Below are 23,014 nucleotides of genomic sequence, written 5' to 3'. Positions count from 1 at the left end.
CTCCTTCTGGTGTATATTCCGTTAGAATGGTCTCCTTCTGGGTATGTTCCGTTAGAGTGGTCTCCTTTTGGTGTATTTTCCGTAAGAGTGGTCTCCTTTTGGTGTATGTTCCGTAAGAGTGGTTTCCTGTAGGTATACATGTATGTTTCGTCAAAGTGGTCACCTATTGGTGTATGTTCCAACAGTTGTTTTCGTTTGGTGTATGTTCCGTTAGATTTGTCTCCTATTGGTTTATGTTCCGTCAAAGTTGTCTCCTACTGGTGTATTGTCAGTCAGAGTGGTTTCCTATTGGTGTATGTTCCGTTAGATTTGTCTCCTATTGGTGTATGGTCCGTCGAAGTGGTCTCCTATTGGTGTATGTTCCGTCAGATTTGTCTCATACTGGTGTATATTCCGTCAGAGTGTTGTCCTATTCGTGTATTTTCTGTCAGAGTGGTGTCCTGTTGATGTATATTCCGTCAGAGTGGTGTCCTATTGATGTATGTTCCGTCAGAGTGTTCTCCTATTCTTGTATATTCCGTTAGAGTGGTCTCCTACTGGTGTATGTTCCGTCAGGATGGTGTCCTATTGGTGTATGTTCCATCAGATTTGTCTTCTTTTGGTGAATGTTCCGTTAGAGTTTTTTTCCTATTGGTGCGTGTTCCGTCAGCGTGGTGTCCTTTTGGTATATGTTCCGTCAGAGCGATCTTCTATTGGTACATTTTCCGGCGGTATTTTCTTCTATTGCTGTATGTTTCTGAAGAGGTTTTTTTCTATTGGCGTATGTTCCTTCAAAGTGGGCTCCTACCTGTGTATTTTCCGTCAAAGTGACGTACTATTGGTGTATGTTCCGTAGGAGTGGTCTCCTATTGGTAGAGTTTTCGGCGGTGTTGTCTTCTAAAGCTTTATGTTCCAGAAGAGTTTTCTCCTATTTGTGTATGTTCCGTCAAAGTGGTCTCCTACTGGTGTATGTTCTGTCAGAGTAGTTTCCTTTTGGTGTATGTTGCGTCAGAGTGGTCTCCTATTCGTGTATGTTCCAGAGTTGTCTTTTATTGGTAGATGTTCTGGCAGAGTTGTATATTCCATAATAGTGGTCTCCTATTGTTATACAATTATGTTGCTTCAAAGTGGTCTCCTAATGGTGTATTTTCCGTCAGAGTGGTCTCCTTCTGGTGTTCCAAAAGACTTCAATTGGTGAATGTCAAATTAGTGTGGTCTCCTATAGATGAATTTTCCGTTTAACGAAATTTTCTTTATATCAAACTTATACCTTGGTCCTAGTTTTGACTGTTCTAGAAAAAACTACGACAACAAAATAAAACGATCACAAAATGAAATGTTCTGTTTAAATGTGGAACCGATTTAACGATTCTCTAAAACGTTTATTTTTCTTAATTGCATTGGGGTTTAACATTTAAGCTTCACCAAAAAAAACATATTTTTTTATAAATTTGCATTGATTTGTTCATATGTTGCATGCATAATACAATCTGTTGTACGAATGAATATTCAAAGCGTTAATAATCTAACATATGGTACCGTATCGAAGAGAATATCGCTATCAGTTTCATCATTATATTACGAAATAATATTTAAATTACCTTCATATTCCTACGCACAAAATGGCATTAGAGTGCACAAATGTGTACGTGCGCATTAGGACATACACTGTTGTTTATGCGCGCGCAACAGGAAACGACAGATTTCTTGGCTTGCAATGGATGCTTTTGATTTAATACCAGCCCCAAAAGTTATGTTTTTACGCTTATTATATATTAGTGAAGCGCATGATTAGTTGGGATATTGCGAGTGTGTGATGATAAAAATTGCACTCTGATATTACGGATACTCTTAAAAAATGTTCAGGATAATTCTCGTAAGTATGACTACACTATTGTTTATAAATGTAAAATGATTTGCAAAATTGTAAATACTCAGTTGTAAATTTGTGTTGTCACACTGATCAGAAATTTAGAAAAAATGCAATTCAGTTTGATTTCGAAATTAAGACTAATGATGAATAAGGTGTACAACCATTGTTTTTCGACGAACAAGTAACTCAAAATATAGTGGCACCGTATTGGTTAAAGCGTATTTGTTTTCGTGAATAAACTTATTCTTATATCACAGAACGGAAACCAAAACACAGGAGTATAAGTATGATGCGGCTCAGGTACACTGATAATCCAATATACGCACGGTACTTATTGAACGGTCGGCTTGAGACAGATACTGAACCAAGCATTATACATTACTCTCGAATCTCGTTCGTTCAATATAATAGGTTTAAGTTTTTCTTTAAAATCAATAGTAATTTTCAATAAATAACTAACAAAGTTAATATCGATAACATACAGGACTATGGTAATAAAAGCATAACATTATCAGAGGAAAGCGATGTGTGGCAATTTACATTAAGCATGTGTACGATTAAACGCGTTTGACAGTGTGAATATAGCATAATTTTGTACAAATGACAAGGTCATGCTCTTCCTTTCATTGCCAAATTTATGAAATTAGAAACGAATAAAGCCGGTATGGATATTAATGACATATTTAACAACGTATTGTTTTCATATCAATTGGCATGGTAATATATGGGATGCATGATTTAAAAAAAAATATTTAGTTGTTCACATCTTTGATGTCATTATGCTAATCCTTAATTTCATTTAGTAGTACGTAAAGCTATTTGTAATGAAAATATTTTCCGTTTTTTCTTTATACAAACAAGTCATATCATGATGACTATCATAATCAAAAGAGTTCAAATTTTGCTAACATCATCTATAAGTAGTATTATTATAGTAGAGAAGGCGATACCAGACATTAGCAAAGCACAACGATATATACATACGTGTGTAAATGGCCTACGTTAAAGCTGCACTTTAACAATGGTATATATTTCACTCGTATATCGGATTAAATATAATATATGGCGTTCGTCTTCTTAGGCTTGGCATATGTTACGCGTTCTCTGATTAATAGGTATTGAATTTGATTTTGCATCTTTTTTAAGTCTATGTGCAGATACACGTTACATAGATAAGTTGAAACGAATTTGTTTTTTATAATACATGAGTTTAAATAGGTATTAGGTTTAAAACATGATATGTGCATGTAAAACCATGCTCTACTAGATTTGAAAAAAAAAATTTCATTTTTTAGTTTTGAATAAAATGGTAATTTAATTTCTGTTTAGCATTTAAAACAAATATATTATCATTACCTACAACCTGGAACAAACATAGATCATAGAAGCCGGCTGTTCGTAATAAACTGCTCATCTATGCACACCATCTTGTCTGATTTAGGTATTCCTCAGAACAATTTACAATGTAGAGTATATCTTTTTATTAAGATTATAATCCCTTGTACGGGAATTATAATATGATGAGATCTAATCGCCTGATAATAGACACGTCCAATTTCACCATAAATAATTTCATTATTTACCCCTCTTTAACTGAAACTTTTTGAATAAACATACTCGAAAGGACATGCCCACGTACATCTGATATAGTAGGCGGATATTAGCATCTAGAACATTTGCCTCTTTTCCCCTAGTACATTAGTCCCTCAGACCATTTGGACATTAGTCCTCCAGACCAATAGTATATTAGCCCCTAAGATCCCTCGTACATTAGTCCCTCAGACCCGTAGTACATAAGCCCCTCAGACCTCTAATACATAAGCCCCTTAGACCCCTCGTATGTTATTCATGCAGACCAATTGAACCCCCCTCAGACCCCTAGTACATTAGCCCCTCAGACCCAAAGTGCATTATCCCCTCAGACCCTACTATATACGCCCCTCAGACAAAGAGTACATCGGCCCCTCAAACCCTAGTACATTAGCCCATTAGACCCCTAGTACATTAGCCCCTCAGACCCCTAGTACATAAGCCCATCCGACCCAAGGTACATAAGCCCCTCTACACCTTAGTATATAAACCCCTCAGACGCGTGGTACAAAAGCCCCTCAGACATTAGCCACTCAGATCCCTAGTACATAAGCCCCTAGGACATATGCCCATTAGATCCCTAGTACTCAAGCCACTAAGACCCCTAGTACACTAGCTCCTAAGACTCCTAGTGCATTGGTGAATAAGACCACGAGTACATTACCCCCTCAAAATTTAGTATATACGCCCCTCATACCTATTGTACATTAATCCCTAAACCCTAGTACATTAGATCATCAAAACCCTTGTTTATAAGCCCCTCAGACCCCTACTACAAAAGCCCCTAAGACCCCTAGTACATTAGCCCCTCCAAACCCTAGTATATAAGACCCTCAGACCCGTAGTACAAAAGCCTCTCATACCCGTACTACAAAAGCTTCTCAGACCCCTAGTACATTAGCCCCTCAAAACCCTAGTATATAAGACCATCAGACCCGTAGTACAAAACCCCCCAGACCCTTAGTACAAAACCCCCCAGACCCGTAGTACATTAGTCCCTTAGATCTATTGTAATAAATCCCAAAACCCCTAGTACATTAGCCCCTTAGATCCCTTGTATATAAGCCCTCAGACCTCTTGTACCTAATCCCCTCAGATCCCAATTATAAAAGTCACTTAGACCCCTAACATATAATCCCATCAGACCCCTAGTACATAAGCCCCTCAGACCCCTAGTACATAAGGTCCCCAGACCCCTAGTACATTAGTCCCTCAAAACCCTAGTATATAAACCCCTCAGACTCGTAGTACAAAAGGCTCTAAGACCCGTAGTTCATAAGCCTATTGTACTTAAGTCCCTCAACCCCTAGTACATTAGCCCCTCAAAACCCTAGTATATAAGCCCCTCAGACCCGTAGTACAAAGGTCCCTCAGACACTAGAGCAAAAAACCCTCAGACCTATTTAACATTAGTCCCTCAAACCCTAGTACATAAGCCCCAAAGATCCCTTGTATATAAGCCCCCTGACCTCAAGTTCATAAGCCCCTCAGATCCCAAGTAGAAAAGCCACTCAGACCCCTAGTACATAATCCCATCAGACCTCTAGTACATACGCCCCTCAGACCCCTAGTAAATAAGGTCATCAGACCCCTAGTATATAAGCCCCCCAGACCTGTAATACTTAACCCCCTCAGACCTGTGGTACATGAGCCCCTCAGACCTCTAGTATATAAGCTCCGCAGACCCCTAGTACATAAGCTCCTCAGATTTCTAGTACATAAGCCCCTCAGACCACTAGTACATAAGCTCCTCAGAACTGTAGTATATAAGTTCCTCACAACCCTAGTGCATAAGTCCCTCAGAATCCTAGTACATCAGCCCCTCAGACCCTCAGTACATAAAACCCTCAGACGCCAAGTACGTAATCCCCTAACACCTGTAGTTCATTAGCTTCTCAGACCCCTAGTACATAAAAATATCTGACCGTCTGCACATAAGCCCATAAGACATGAAGTACATAAGCCGGTCAAACCCCTAGTACAAAAGCCACTCAGACCCCTAGTACATAAGCCCATCAGACCCCTAGCGCATAAGACCCTGAGACGAGTTGTACATAAGCCTCTCAGAACCCTAGTGCATCAGCCCCTCAGAACCTTAGTACATAAGCCCCTCAGACCCTCAGTGCATACATGTATGACCCTCATACCCCTAGTACATTAGCCCCACATACCTGTAGTACATAATCCCCTCAGACCCTCAGTGCATACATGTATGACCCTCATACCCCTAGTACATTAGCCCCACAGACCTGTAGTACATAATCCCCTCAGACCCCTAGTACATAAGCCCCTCAGACCATCAGTACATAAGACCCTCAGACCTGTAGTACATAAGCCCCTCAGACCATCAGTACATAAGACCCTCAGACCTGTAGTACATAAGCCCCTCAGACCCCTAGTACATAAGACCCTCAGACCTGTAGTACATAATCCCCTCAGACCCCTAGTACATAAGCCCCTCAGACCCCTAGTACATAAGACCCTCAGACCTGTAGTACATAAGACCCTCAGACCTGTAGTACATAATCCCCTCAGACCCCTAGTACATAAGCCCCTCAGACCATCAGTACATAAGACCCTCAGACCTGTAGTACATAAGCCCCTCAGACCATCAGTACATTAGCCCCACAGACCTGTAGTACATAAGCCCCTCAAACCCTCAGTGCATACATGTATGACCCTCATACCCCTAGTACATTAGCCCCACAGACCTGTAGTACATAAGCCCCTCAGACCCTCAGTGCATACATGTATGACCCTCATACCCCTAGTACATTAGCCCCACAGACCTGTAGTACATAATCCCCTCAGACCCCTAGTACATAAGCCCCTCAGACCATCAGTACATAAGACCCTCAGACCACTAGCTATAAACCCCTCAGATAATACCATCAGACCTGTAGTATATAAGCCCCTCAGACCCCCATTACATAAGCCCCTCAGACCCAGAGTACACGCCCTCAGACCCCTAGAAAATAAGTCCCAAAGAGCTGTAGTATATAAGACCATTAGACCTGTAGTACATAAGCCCTCAGACCCCCATTACACAAGCCCCTAAGACCCCTAGTACATAAACCCCTCAGACCCCTAGTACATAAGACCCTCCGATTCCACGAACAGCCCCTCATGCCTATTGTACATAAGTCCCTCAACTCCTAGTACATTAGCCCCTCAAAACCCTAGTATATAAGCCCCAGACCCGTAGAACAAAAACCCCTCAGACCCGTAGTACAAAAGGCCCTCAGACCTATTCTACATTAGTCCCTCAAACTCTAGTACATTAGCCCCTCAAATCCCTTGTATATAAGACCCTCTGACCCCTAGTACATAAGCCCCTCAGACCCCTATTACATAAGCCCTTCAGACCCCTAGTCATAAGACCCTCAGACCCCTAGTACATAAAACCCTCAGACCTGTAGTACATAAGCCCCTCAGACCCCCATTACATAAGCCCCTCAGACCCCGAGTACATTAGCCCCTCAAACCCCTAGTACATAAGACCCTCAGACCCCTAGTACATCAAACTCTCAGACCTGTTGTACATAAGACCCTCAGACACCCATTGCATAAGCCCCTAAGACCCCTAGTACATAATACCCTCAGACCCCTAGTACGTAAAACCCTCAGACCAGCAGTACTTAAGCCCCTCAGACCCCCATTACATAAGCCCCTCAGACCCCTAGGACATAAGACCCTCAGACCCCTAGTACATAAAACCCTCAGACCAGCAGTACATAAGCCCCTAAGACCCCCATTACATAAGACACTCAGACCCTTATTTCATTAGTCCCTCAGACCCCTAGTACATAAGCCCCTAAGACATTTTGAGTTGAGCTCAAACTTGCATACGTGGACACTTACCCTTTCAACATAATATTTAAGCCCGTACGATGTTTTGTTCAGATGGACACACGCATCTTTATTTATCAGCGGAATTAGGCAAACCGCACATCACATTTCGTTTTACATCATGTTTTACCAAGTGGTATGTAGAACATCTATTTGTCATTGTTATTATAAAGGGTTAGCGAATTTTAAACCTAAATCGGTCAAACCCAGAACTTTATCCAAAAATTAACAGTACTCTTACGAATCAATTTAATCCTTATTGCGCCGTTTATAAACAGATTCTTGCCCTTCTGGCAGCTGTACAATGCGGAGGTGGATCTGAATCTGAATCCAGCGAATCTTCCAGCGAAACCCCTAGTGAAACCTCTACCTGTGAGGATACTCCAAGCGAGCCACCACCCTGCCCGTGTACCCGTAAGTAAAAATATAACGCCGATTTCAACCTTTGTCTATATTTTTGTAATCGTAAAGGGGAACAACCCGACAATTATTTGATATTTTGCATGGCCTTCAAATATTAAAACCAGTTGTTGGGCTTGTATTTTTGTCCAATATACATTTTGAAATGGCGTTTTTTAAATTGCTTTAGATATGTACATCAGAATATTAACCAGCCTTTATATGGTGAATATTTTTACCTTAACTTCCATTTCTTAAATGAACTGCGTTTCGGAAATTGCGGTTATCATCCGATGAACATCTTCGGATATGTTCGGGTCGTAAATCATCGCATAGCAATAAACATGAAAAATGTTCACTCTGTTAATTGTTTGTATTGTGTCAGAAGGTACCGTAAAATCGTCATCATTTTAGAAAGAGTTAATAAATGATAAGTTAAATGTTTTGCTGGAATAAGTATTCGAACACCGTAATGTTTTCTTAAAGGAAATTAAATATTTTTTAACAATTCTTGAATGAAATAATGAACTTTTGGTGTAAATATAAATAATGAATCGCTGGCTTTATTTCATATTCAGGAATATGAACCCAATTGGTCGTTCAAGGTACGTGTTGAGTCCTTCGGACTCAGACCCACCTAATTTGACCACCACAAATGCGTACATACCACGATAATGACATCAATCCCGCAATTCATACCTTAAAAGAAATTAAAACTTGAAAGTTATCTTTATCTAGGTTAGATCTTGTGTTGATGCTTGATGTAGTCCTTGTTAATGCATGCCAAGTAATATTGTATCTATTCAATTGTCGCCTATTTCCAAAGTGCTTAATCATTAATTTATAGTTTTGTTCGTGTCTAGGTGGTTTTCAATATGTATTAAATGAGAGTTATAGGGAAAGTCTTAAAAAGGATAAACGCATTTATAAATTTTAAAGGGAAACAATAAGGGTTGATGAAACGAATTTCAGTTTTATTATCAATATTATTATTATCATCATAATGTATCACTCATTTAAAGTATATGTAATAGTTAGATAACCTGGAGTAAATTTTTAATGATAAATAGTAAAAAGGACGGAATCAATTATAATCATTTTCAACGTAGCATATGCCATGTCTCATCTGTTTCTTGTGCACTTTATCTAAGCAGAGGAGCAGAATTAATATAAGTTATTTCTTGTTTTCTAATCCTCGAACATATTGTGATGTATTTCATTTCTATACATATAACGTATGTATGTTTGTATGCTATTTGTTAAATAAATAAAGTTTAAACTAAGGACGGAATGAGGGTAGTGAACGGTAGCGAAAAATCATGATGTCTACATCAGAACGGGCCATTCTGAAAATTAAACACTAACCTATCTGCCAGTCTTGCAGACTTTTGCTGAAAGCTACAATCGAACATATCACAGAACTATTGATCGGTGGACGTCACAGCCAACAATCAGAAGACAGTCAGATTAGCTACCTACTTTGCCACGGAAAGGCAGAGATAATCCATAACAGAAACCATTCAAATATAGAATTGGGGACAATGTCAGAATTTCTCATTTAAAACAGAAATTTACACGAGCATACGACGAAACATTCTCTGAAGAAGTATTCCAATCGTATAAATGTTGTCATAGAGATATAAAGGAAAATTTTATCAAAGCGAACATCAGAAAAATAATATTGATCCTTACCAAACCTGCAAAGTGGAAAAAGTACTTAAAAGCCATGGCAAGGGATTTAAGGAAGATATTTTGGTCAAGTTGATGTGTTTTTTCCGTCTATGTTCAAATCTTGGTTCAGCACGAGTGAATATGATTTAATATTGTCCATTCTATGTTTGCATGTATACATTATGACTGTATAGTTTAATTCCATTTGTTTAAACCGTACTACCGGATACTAAGCTTTCGTAGTCGTCTGTCTACTATATCTGTTCTGAGGCTTAACCATTTGGCTAAAGGTAAAGTGAAATGTTAAACTATCAAAATGTGTGTTCAAGTATTCATTTAAACCTCGTGATATCGATGTTTTCAATATAAAAGTTTGCTGTACAATGAAACGAATTCTATAAATGACAATCAATGCTGTCATTTCATTGGCTAATGTTTAAAATGCCATGCACTTACACTTACATCGAATCGAAATAGACTGAAATTTTAAACATACTTGTCAATGTTAATTATCTGCTATGATGGATCTGTGAAAATGAATTGAACGGATAAAATCGTTTAATCGATACAGTTTATGAAACCATATGAACCGGGGGTTAAAGTCGTCTGCTCGGCTGACCGCCCCTGACCGTTTAATGCAGAAGCGTTACGCCGGAGCAGTTCCGAAAATTCCATCATGTCTTGAGCGACTGTCCTCTTAATCCGGCAGCGTTCCCCCAGAGCGGTTTCGAAAAATCCCTCATTTTTTGAGCGACTTTCCTCCTAGCCTTGTTTGTATTTGCTACTAGGAGGAAGCGTACCTCGTACAATAACCATCCGAAAATATCAAAGGTTTAATTAGATTCCAGTTAAAAGATCAATCCTTCTCATAACTGCTGCATATTAGTGACGTTTGGCGAGCTCCACACTTTTGGCGTCTCGCCGACGAACATCTGTTTGAAATAGTTTGAAATTTAAGGACAAATAAAATACATAAAACATCAGTTGGTTATCAAACAAAAAAATATATGCATAGAATAAAAGAGTTTTATATTATACAAATCATTAGTACAATGGAAATATATTGCCTTCATGGAACCGCTTACTATATATATGAACACTCTGTATGTACGGGAAGCTTTCTTAAAAGCTTATTTACACACTTATTTACGTATTAAATGTGATACATAACCTAGATAAAATGAAATTTAAAAATAAATGATTTAATTTGCTGAACAGTTACTGAACCCAGTCAGTAATTGTGAAAAAATGCTTATTTCTACCTCGACCGGTTGAAATGGAATAAACATTAATAACTCATTATATTCTGTCGTCAGCTTTACAGTGCCCCCGTAGCTTGTTTTATTAAAACGCATTTAACCAATCTTCCTTATTGATATTTATTTATTACTGTAACCATGGCGTTAGTGTTTGCCTATATTTCAGCGCTCGACGTCGGCCAGTGTTGTGACGACTGTCAGTACTGTAAAGATGAAAATGCAATATGTGTCACATACGGATATAGTAAATTGTGCGTCTGCAAAACGTACTTCATATTCGACGAGGAATCCAAGAAGTGCGTTCCTGGTTAGTTTAGTTGACATTACTTAAATAACATATCAATAATTATTGTCGACGTTTCCCGCAGTTATTGGATTTGTATTTATGTCATTTGTCAAAAGGGCAAATATCGCCGGCGGATATTCAAACTGGTGGTTCCGCTCAATAGCTTTAGTTCAAGCCTATGGATAGTTTGTACATAACTGTTTGTGCCATAGTTATTTCCATTTTGTAAACAATCTACCTAGGTACCAGAATCGGATTTTTATTTTTATTTTAAGATAACATTGTAGTCATTCATACAATGAAATAACGATTAACGCTAATTGATAAAAAGTTTAAAAAATAGCACTATTTAATTCAAGTTATAATGTATATATTCAGTACTGTAATTATTGCATTATACACTCACAATACACACAATTTAAGAGCGAAATAATTATTAGAAAAATAATATGCAATTGGACCTTTATGAATGAGATATCATAGTCGTAAATTAATACACAAATGGCATATATAACGATATTTCTATCTTATCGCAATTTGTCCGGTTCAGTGGTCAGAGCACTCGCTTCTCACTAAGGCGGCCAGTTTCGATTTCCGGCGTTGGTGCATTTGAGTTTGATTAGTTATCACCAGGCTGGTCAGCGGTTACTTCTCATAACTTTTTTTCAAAATAATTAAAAAACAACAACATTCGTTGTTTAAACTTATGAAAGGGTCATAACGTTTGATTACTGGATAACAGCAAGCGCAACGAAAGTGTGCGCTACAAACTGTCTCATAGTTTTGCACTAGCATAGACATTACATCTCTGAACATTTATAATTGGACTGTACTCTATCGGTTATTGTTAATCTTATACCATTTCTCCAGGTGGACCCTTTCTTAACTTCGGCTTCGATGGCGCGACACAGAACCAAACTATGCAGGCCGTGGGACTCGCAAGGTTGACACCGAGTACGTAGAAAACTCTTATCTGTTGTAGGGTTCTTATGTTAGAATTATCTGTACATTCTTTCATTTATTATATCTTGTTATTCTCTTATGAAAACGATTTGTAAAGGATTATTATGACACAACCTACGGGGCTTTTTATACCATGCATCAACAAGTTTCATTCATTGTTTTGTCATAGAGACCACGACACTCCGTCAATATACAATTAATCCTCAGAAGATGTCAAAACTATTAAAATCCATTTTGATTATGATGCATCCCTCGCTCGGCGTTAATTTAAATACCATAATACAAGTTGTGCATACTACTCAACATGTATGTCTTATAAAGGTGTACGGGCGGAAGTCATTTTTGTGTTCACAACATAGCGAGTGGCTTTAGATTTAGTTTGGTAATTGATGAACAAAAAAATTTTTTTTTTTCTGGAGTGATTCTCATTCTTACAATATATTAAGATTTTAAACTAATCCAACTTTATTCATTTTAGAATATTATTAAAGCATATTATATGAGTTATCTCTGTAAGGCTTCCTTTACTTCGTTTGGAAAAGGTCGATGTGTTACACGTATCTGCCAAAAAAACACTATAATTACATAACAATTGATGAAGCTTTCGTGTCACTGTATATTTGCACAATAAATCAATTGATGCATGCCCTGATAAAGCTTATATAATTTAATTTAGTAATTATTGATAAATGATGGAAGAGTGTATGGCCGTGCTTACAAGTTAAAGCCCTCAGTTGACTCGAATACCAGTGAACTCTTGTTTCACGAACAGGTCTAAGGTTGTTAAATCATCATTTAACGGCAAAGCATTTTTAATGAGGGTATGGTTTATTTGTGGTGATTGTATTTGTGTACATATATCGGGTGTTAGTTTGCTTTTGGTGTTTGTATTTGTGTATCTGGTCTCACTTTGTGTTTGTTGTTTGTATATGTGTTAATGAAATTAATATGTTTGTGTCTATTGCTCATTGTCGTTTTGGCCCTTACATTGTGCCCCTAAACATGTTTCTTTTCTTTTAATTTCTATGACTACTGGGCTTGTCCTTATTTCTTTCATTTTGTTATGAAAACAAAATAAAATCCATCCATAATTTCTTGAGTATGGCAGGTTACAGGTTATTGAGTAAGATGCTTTCTATTTGTTTTGTTCTATATAATATTAAGCCTTACAAAACATACTATGCAAATGCAAGTATATAATATATATTTCGCAATCTTGAAAATATAAAAACTACCAAAAAAAAACTGAAGCAAAAAAAATAAATTCTCGGGATGAACCCCTCGCTTAAATCCATGGATTTCAAGTAATTTATAATAGTTAAATATTATAAGAAATGATGTACTTTGAACCAATGTTTAATAATAAGCATGACGTTGTAAATATATATGATAGGGCGCGACTTCTCTGTAGACTACAAACTCGCAAAATTTCAGATATATACTTTCTACGTATTTTGATTTTAAAAAACCCTTAACTGAACTCGCAAACATTTGAATATATACGTCATATATGTTGATATATTTTAATAATAACTTCCAAGCGCCTTACCGAATACATATGACTTATGTAGAACGAACGTTCCCGTATAGTTAAATACAAGGCCTAAATAGTTAAAATGTCCACTACTTGAAGAATAACGCCCTACCCTAAACACAACTCAACATCTTTATTTCCACCATGGCTGAAGAAATTTATTATATATATACAAACATTGATAGACATATAACACATATTCAATAATGGCAAAGTTCAAAATTATACCATTTTGGTGTCAATATATTTATACAACTATTGTAGGATATAGATTCATATCCAAGTATAGATAAAACTGATAATCTACATGAAGGACAAAATGCGACGAGTGATATATCGTTTGCAAATGCGGGACTAACGGAATTTACCAACAGGTTGTCCGGTTAGGGCAGTGGTGAGCGCACTCGCTTCTCACCTAGTCGACCCGGGTTCATTTTCCGGCTCGGGCGCAAGTGAGTTTGGTTCATGGTCTTTAAGCCGGGCAAGTTGGTTTTCTCCGGGTTCTCCGGTTTCCCCCACAACAGGAGACCACCCTCTCGCGCAAAATCGGGCCAACGAGAGTGATTAATATAATGTTGTTATACATGTAACTTGTTTCACAATCGTTGTTAAATAAATATGTTTAAACTATAAACAGAAGTTGTGCGTCCAACATAGCCGTTTTGTTAAGCTCGTCATAGAATGAATTCTCAATAGCTTCTTATTATTATTCTAAACGTAGTTTTCGCTTGCTTGTATTGTGTATATACTGGCGATTGTTGCTCGCGGGTACTACCGTCCTTAAGCTAACGACGTCGTGAAAATACGTTTGAAAATAATCGTAAGATGGTTTGGATTTCTTTGGGAATCGTCTGTTAAATCACCCAATACCTTTGCAAAAAGCAATACCATGATACATTAACTGTACAGGCTTATACAACAGCCAACGTTCTATTGTAGAAACAGTTCAAAGTAGTCAGTAATGACGCAACATTCCTATAAACACAATGTATTTCCTTTCTTAGGTCTTATCGTAACTTAAAAACGATTTTTTCAAAATATTATAAAAAACGAAACTGCATTTTCTTTGCTGGATCCCTTCCGAAAACCTAACGGTGCATCCGACAGCAATGTATTTTCATCGAACCAGTATTCGACTCTTTTAGTGAGCACACGCGTAAATATTTAAGAGGTTAATAATTAGGGTATTCCTCTATATATGTTTGGGTCATAAACGTCAGCCCAGCGAAGACGTATGACAAACACTAAGGAATAATCTCCGTCAAGTTGATATTAAACATATCCGTTATATGACCAACTTAAATATTAAAAGTATCAATAAACAAATCATTAAGTAAGTTATTTATCGAACATGAGCACTCATGGCCATTATTACCTATCGGCGCAAAACGAATTTCCTGAAGAGTTATGGTCGCTCTTAGTGCTTCAAATGTAAGCTCACCTATATAAAAATCAATATCTTTGATACAATTATCAATTCCGTCTATCTGTGTACTTCGATTGATGTTAAACAGATCGGGAAAGGTTTCCGTAATGCTTTCTGCGTCGATATTGGTATCGATTTAAAATGGTTCCGGAACACTTTTGGGTGTTTGTTTCGCAACTTATACAATCATTTTTTTCTTCTTAATCTTTAGAGTTGCTGTTAATCTAGAACACTAATTTATATATGTATGTGTGCACATAGGCCATGACCATCTTGGTGTTACGTTAATTAATATTGAATCTTGAGTCATTAAGTTTATCTGATAATTTAATTGTCAGCCAAGACTATCATTCATTTCAAATAGAACGTATGGAAACATTTCAGAGAAAACGGACGCCAGAGATACGTTTTACTGGGAGTACTTCAAATCTGACGAGGTTGCCCAAGCTTATTGTGCTTCCAACTTAGATTTCGGGTATGCCTTAGCATTATGGCAAGATTGCGACGTCAACGGTAGCACCGAACAATCATGTAAGAGCATCTGTGAGAACTGGAATAAAAAGTTCAGAAGAGTTAAGCGCAGCAAGTACGTATTTCAAATATAATTAAAAGTCTCATGAATACTCGTAGCGGTACTTCATTTATCCGTACAAATGGCATCAATATTCTTTACAAAATGCCAAATTGAAAATAGCAGCTAGGCTGGTTCTGGTATTTTTATGTTGTTAGTGTGTGTATTATACATAATTTGTTACATTAACTTTATGGCTTAGACTCCCGCCCATATAATATAAACTGTGCATACACAGATTTTATTCACAAATGTATTGTCTTATTTTTTCAGTCCGTATTCTTGCTTCGACGCGCTGAATATAATAAAATACATCTATGCTGATCCAACCCGGCCGGATGTCATCGAATCCTTTAGTTATGGAAAATGGGGTTGCAACCCAAGAGCATGGTGTTCAAACTACTGCTGCTGCGTTTTATAGCGACGCTGATCAGTTTATTTCTTTAATGAAACGGGCACTAAAGTGGACTTGATATATAATCGTATGTCAACTGCTACTGACTGTTTAAAGAGTTTAGTGATGTGAATGAATAATATCAGAAATTAAATGAAATAAAAAAGTATTTTTTTTGTATTTCGTAAAAGATGTATTCATACCATCCTACATATCGTTGGGTTAAATATGCATGCAACTTGTTTTTTTTTCAGCAAATGGTGAGCAACACTATGATATGCCTGCTCCATGCATAACGTATCTTGTCATTAATATTGAATCTTGAGTCATTAAGTTTATCTGATAATTTAATTGTCAGCCAAGACTATCATTCATTTCAAATAGAACGTATGGAAACATTTCAGAGAAAACGGACGCCAGAGATACGTTTTTTGTATTTCGTAAAAGATGTATTCATACCATCCTACATATCGTTGGGTTAAATATGCATGCAACTTGTTTTTTTTTCAGCAAATGGTGAGCAACACTATGATATGCCTGCTCCATGCATAACGTATCTTGTCATTGGTTGGTCTGTGGTGTAATCATATGATAGCATGCAGATTAGTATTGGATTTTAAAATTAGATATAATTTAGACATTTATTCCTTAATTCATTTTTAAATTAAACGTTTCACCATAAGCACTGCTTAAACCAGACGATGAATCTCCTCCGAGTCAAAATCGCTCATATCGAGTCTAGAACAATGTTTCTGAGTGTACTTTATCCATTGTCACTTGGCATCAGTGTTCCTGTTGTCAACGCGGGTTAACATGTAAATTGCACGTTCACTGCATTTTCATTCCTAACTTAAGACAATTTTATTTGACGACGGCCCTTTTGAGAAGGAAAGCAACCGCTGCATGGCGATTTCTCTAAAACTCGCGTCCAACATACAATAATTCAACACTCATTGATACGTCACGTTCCAAATAGTTTTATTTCATTTTATTTTAAACATACACGACGTTAACGGAGTTATATTTTTTCTGGCACTGAAAGAAAGCTCGTTCGTTTTAAAAACTAATTTTAACTTGGACTTACAATGAAGTTATACACCTTAATATCTTAAGTGCCCTATGACGGCAGTTATATCAGGAATATCATCGAAGAAAGTGCTGAGTCACGCAGAAATGTATCGAAAAATAATCATCGTTTATCAAAATCAGAATGCACAACGAAATTGATTGCTAGCACACTGGCGATAAAACATGATTCCTTAGAAAATACAGTGCATGAAGTTTTATTCATAAGTCTGTACATTGTCTTTGCACTCCTAAGGAAAAGCACTAACCATGAATGAAAGAGATAATTAATCTTCAGTAATAAGGTTAGGTAGACATAAATCGTTTCTTTAAGCCATGATAATAGTCAGAATGAACTTGATGAAATGTTACCTTTTGAATCCTGCCAGAGTGAAAAGATACAGGAACCATTTGCTATTATTTACCACTATTACAGCCTCATGCATGAAATAAAACATACCCAGCTCTGACTCGAACTAAGACATAAAGCTTGAAGTTTAATCGTGTAAAGTTAGTGGTATAGTCAAGTGATACATCAAGTTAAAAGTGACAACTTTACAAACTCAGATTCGCATATAATTTTACCAAATGCATACCTTTTTTTAAAGAATATCATATCTCCGAATATACATTTTTTTCTGCCAAAATAGATAAATTCAAATCCTCTGAATTTCAATAAAATAAACAATATAAAACAACTCATGTTTTTATTTTCTATAAAGGTATTGCACATTTCTAACTACCAGGGTTTAAAAAAATAATTAAGAAATAATGAGTGCATTAACAGAAATTATAAAAATGAATAATAAGCAAGCAGTGTAAGAACTTATTTTTCCAAGATCGTATTCTTCACACCTGGGAAAAATACGATCCTATTCATCACAGCTTGGAAAAATAAGATCTTATTTGTCACACATTTCGAACATATATGTCACAACTCCTATGGAATTTGTGATCGAAGCCAGTTGTTTATGTACCATAAAATCACATTTGTCACAGGTCAAATATTGCATCTTTTTTAACAAAAAGTACATTTTACAACTTAGTCATATTTGTCACAGATTACTATTTCCAGTTTAGCAGATATATTATTTTGATATACATGTATGCGTATATATCTAGTCATAAATAATCGTTGATTATTTTGATGTCGATTCTGTTGTTGTTGTGGCTGTAAGATGACTGCGCTTGAAGGCGCAGTGGCGGTTCTTGTAGAAACAGTTGTTTATGTTGTTGCTGTAAGGGTTTTAGTGGTATAAGTAGGAATAGTATTGGTTCTTATTGGCACAGTAATAGTTGATGTATGCCTAGATGACATTGTGTTTGTTGTCGTGAGGTGTATTGGCATAAACAGATATAATGGAAAAAGTATTTCCAACTTTTTAAATGGCTCAATTCCGGGCAAGCAGTGAATACAACAGTTTTAGAAGAGTGTTAGTTTTAAGATAGTTCTTTTCCGAGCCTGCCTGATATGGTCGAGCATTAACGATGAAATAATAATTCAACCTCCGGGAAACATTCAGACCAAGATAAATATAATAGTTTTTAGAATTGGTGTTGGTGTTGTTGTTATTGATGTTGTAAGAATATGTTCTATTAATTTTGGATAAGGCGTAATTTTAAAAATACGTGTTGTTATTGCTGTTGTTTGTTTCAATTAACTTTTTGACACAAATAGCATTATTATATATCACGGAACGACTCCATTAAAAATAGAAATACTCCTTTGAATATGTTCGTCTGGTACATTATTAACTATTTTTATCATTATCTGAAACCGATGTTTGATCATTTGTAATTGGCTAATATGAATCTGACGACATTGAATTGTTGCAAAAATTTAAAACATATTGTTTACAATTTCTAATGAAATTATAATTACTCTTCACAAAAGAATTCATATTTTCTTTTATTGAAAAAAGATTTTACTTCTGTTCAATATCCAGCCAAATAATCTAAACGTAATTTATGAATATATCTATTTTCGGGAAATTACAAAACATTGAACCAATTTCATGCAAAAGAATGTGCAAATTCTAATAAAAATAATTGATATAAAATAAACTTGTATGCATTAACCTACATCAATGCTCATTAAAACTTATGTACTGTTTACAAATGTTGACATTTTAGGAAAATATATATCCTGATGAATTCGGAGGGTGCGGGACTAAGTGAACCACTTCCCAAGTGTACTATTTCAGGACCAAATGTGCCACATATACTGTATAGTAGTGGCTGAAAACCTAAAACTTTTACAATTGACACGTTATCTGTGACATACTTCTTTCCCCAATGGGGACCTCTTTAAGTTTGACCGGACACCGCATTTCTAGTATTTATATATACGTCTACACAATTATAAAGATATAAAGGTAACTATTATGAGTGTTTTTCCATAACTAAGATTATATCCAATATATGATTAAAAAATCAGCATAAATACATCAAAACAAATTGATCTACCTTGTTAAAACGACATTTATAAAATATATCAAACATGTTAGGCTCAGCCTACAGATAAAGCATCAATTTTCTTGGTAGTATACAAAATCGCTAATTAGGAAAATATATTTGAGGGGAGTTCATACTTACAAGTGACACCCCCTCCCGCATCGGTGGGATGATAGGAATGGATGGTGCCGGTACGCACTTACTAAGACTATAACTATAATAGTGCGGTTGCCTGAATTTTATATACGTATGTAAATGCAACCAGGGTGGAGAACGTAACCAGTCCCAGCACAAGACTCATCCCTAAGGTGTAACAAATATAGAATGAGTTTTCCGAAGACACTTAAAAGTCCTTTTTGATTGTTACTAGTAGGTGAATTTTATATTAAAACCGCTTCCGGTATATCTTAATGTTGGCGTAAACAAAGATTATACTATACATAAGAGTTGTAATTATTTTGTTGAAATATAAGAGCACGTATTATATAGAATTCGACAATAAACAAATATTGACATGGCTTGACTTGAATTCAATTATTTACATAAAAAATGTTGTTGTATTTTTCTCCCGGGAGGATTGATTTAATATATATTATGAAACAGCGATTTTTTCGAACTATTAGGAGCTCATGCCCCTTGAGCAGACATCCACGTTCTGAAAAACTCTAAAATAGCCATAATGTCGTTCAACATCTACACAAAAAGACCGAAAAGATATAAAAACGTAAGTAGCAAATAAGTATAAATTTAAGAGGCGTACTGTGCTAGTTTGCAGGTGTGGTTCCGTGCAGTATGTTAAGTAATTTGTGATGGAGTGAGTATGCAGGTTGATTAACAAATATATCATTAATTGTCTTCCCCATCAATCCTCTCCCCAATCTGTAGGATTCCTATTTGGCCTTATTTACGCCCTGAAAAAGTAATATCTTATATCACTTATGTAACGGATGTAATAGCCAGGATTGTTAAGCACTGTATGGGTATGAAAACGTAAGTAGGTTACTAATTGACTAGTATTTTAACCGCAAATATATTCGGTCAAGGAAAGTCACATGACCATTGGGATGTTCGACAGAAAAGGCGTGTCGTTGCCTATAAAAAACTTGCTTTTTTTGCGTGTACACGTGTGAACTACTTTAAAATTAATTGTTAATTAATGATGTTATCATGGGCCAGTATTTCAGTGTGACATCGCTCTACAAACTTTCCTTAAGTCTCCGTAAAAAAATCGTCACCGCGTTTAGTATGTTGGAAATAAAATGAAAATGGAAGGAGGATATTTATGTCACAGACTTGTTTACATAAATGAAATATTGTTGTGAATTAAGCACAAAACTACTTCTTTCATAAACTAAGGCATTTTCGAAATTCCAAACATAAACGATATATGTTATGGAAAACAAAATACTAAAATCATATTTTGATTCGGTTTTTATCTGATATCACAAGTTTTCCTTTCAATTCATTATTACATCAGTGAAAATGAAACTGCTTTGTAAGACTGTGAGTACCTTCACTTGAGTGTAAGACAGGTTCATCCCAACCCAAGCGTGTGGTGTTAAGCGAAAACGACGTTTACCAAGTTTCCACAGAACACCCTGAGCAAGTGTTGGGATGAACCTATCCTATATGAGCGGCTATTTTAGATGATTTTTCTCCCCATTCATTTTCTCCCTAAATAATCATTTTAAAATGTCTTTTTTCGCTTGAAACTCATATGTGCGTAGTGAATGTGCGTATATATATGTGACGGTGTGTGCCTGTCATGGATATACGCGCAGTGATTAGGATTGGGTAATAAATTCATCTCGTTCTTTAAAATGTTCTGAGTAGAGTACAGTTTTAATTCTTGAATGCAGCGCGAAAAAACGTGTTGTCGGTGCCATAAGATGCGAGAAATAATTAGTAAAGATTTTAAAAGTTTACACAAGACAAGGTTTACATGATGCTTCAGACGACGGTTTTCGGCAAGGAAGGTAATAGTGTTATGACAATAGAAATGACTTCTATTCTGGCATTTGTTTCATCTTTGCCTGTAGGCAAGGTTAAAAGTTCCTTCCATGTCCAAGGGTTTACGCATGGTTCATCCCAACCCGAGCGTAGGATGTGTTGCGGAAATGAGGTATTTCGGGTTCCTGCAGAACACCATCTGCGACGGTCGGAATAAACCTTTTTTACAGGAGCGGCTATGGTAGATGCTTTTCTTCTCACCTCATTTAAACAAAATAAAGTAAAAAATATGTTTTTCGCTGGAACTCTTTTTGCGTATTGAAAATAAATGCCTATAGATAAATTGTTCTTTAAATAGTTCTTAGAAGAGTAAATTATTAATCTTTTAATTCGAAGTAAGAAATAAGAGTTATTAAGGACACTGAATGTTGTCTCTTAACGAGGTTTCCATGATGCTACAGACGACTGTCTTCAACAAGGGAGGTAATTGTGTGATTAAAAAGAAAAAGGAGTTCCATGCGGATAATTGATTTATCTTTGGCCGCTCATTCCCCTTTAAATCATCACAAAGAAAGTAATTAAAACATCAATAAGAATGAATTATTGGTCTCATCGCAGGCAAGTCAATGCTACGACGTTACGCTTGTACTGAGATTGTATTTCCTTACGACTTTAGTTTGACACAGAATGAAATCGTACTGTCACTGACCGTTCTAAGGCTGTTATCCCGACCGTTATTCAAATAATATGTTAACGTTAAATAAAACGCAATATATATCAGGTGTCTGGAAACGTTTTGTGTCCATTTTATGTCAGTAAGGTATTGTGCAACCAAACAAGACTTAATTGGCTACTTTGTCTGTCCCTGTAATGTCCCTGTCAGCTCTAAGTCTGCTTACAATGAACTATGAGTTATACAAAATTTTATTATTTTAATTCCAGGAGAGCAATAACACAGTTGTCTGATATATGAAATAAAATGTACACCGATAAACCAAATAAGCCAAATAAGGCATACTAGAAGGAAGTGACTATAACTGAACATAAACTATCGGTGCGCGTGTAGGCATAGTTTAAAGGTCACTGGTTCTTTTAGATCAGTTTAAAAAATGTGACCGTCTAATACTGGTTGAGTTAGAGATAGTTTCCAATTGTTTAACCCAATCGGCCACCAGAAATCGTTATAAATGTCGGAAATTAAGTCTGCTGGGTTGTCATTGGCCGTAGTTGTGTGACTTAGCCCGAAGATACATTTGCTTTATATAAAATGATATCCTCAGCTTACCGCTGATATAATGCACTTAACTATGGATACTTTGAGTTAATTCTGAACAACAAAACAACAAAACTCAATGATATTGTTTACACATAATGCACCCAAAACTAGCCCTTTCATCAGCTTTTTTATTTCATACATCGTACTTTGACTCCTCTGATCATTTTTGAAATGGTTCAGAAATTAAAAGAGGAAGTAAGTATTGTTTGAATGTCATAATCACGAAATACAATGTAGCGTTAGGACAAGTTTGAGGTTATGGCCATGCTTATTAGCTAAATCCCCCGTTACACTAAGATTCGGGTGATTTCTTGTTTCACTGACCATGGGGTGGTAATCCCATCATTTGACGGTAAGGCATTGTTGATAGTTTGTTTGTTGTGTTTGCATTTGTGTATATGAGGTATATTGGTGTATGTTTTTCGTATTTCCGAATGATGTTTATATTTTAGTGTGTCGAATTCATTGTAGTTTG

At 36.3% G+C, this 23,014-nt stretch overlaps 1 protein-coding gene across 1 annotated transcript; it reads left to right on the top strand.

Moving 5' to 3' along the window:
- Positions 1 to 1,682: 1,682 nt before the first annotated feature.
- On the top strand, positions 1,683 to 15,963 carry LOC128206661 (uncharacterized). Its single transcript, XM_052909265.1, has 6 exons — positions 1,683 to 1,855; positions 7,570 to 7,705; positions 10,787 to 10,927; positions 11,777 to 11,860; positions 15,214 to 15,415; positions 15,674 to 15,963. The coding sequence occupies exons 1-6, from the start codon at positions 1,838 to 1,840 to the stop codon at positions 15,819 to 15,821; spliced, it is 729 nt and encodes a 242-aa protein (XP_052765225.1). The 5' UTR covers positions 1,683 to 1,837; the 3' UTR covers positions 15,822 to 15,963.
- The last annotated feature ends 7,051 nt before the right edge of the window (positions 15,964 to 23,014 follow it).

The sequence above is a fragment of the Mya arenaria genome, chromosome 10 (genome assembly GCF_026914265.1).
Source record: "Mya arenaria isolate MELC-2E11 chromosome 10, ASM2691426v1".
NCBI lineage: Eukaryota > Metazoa > Mollusca > Bivalvia > Myida > Myidae > Mya > Mya arenaria.
Note: the sequence above shows the minus strand (reverse complement) of the source record. Positions and strands in the feature narration are given on the sequence as shown.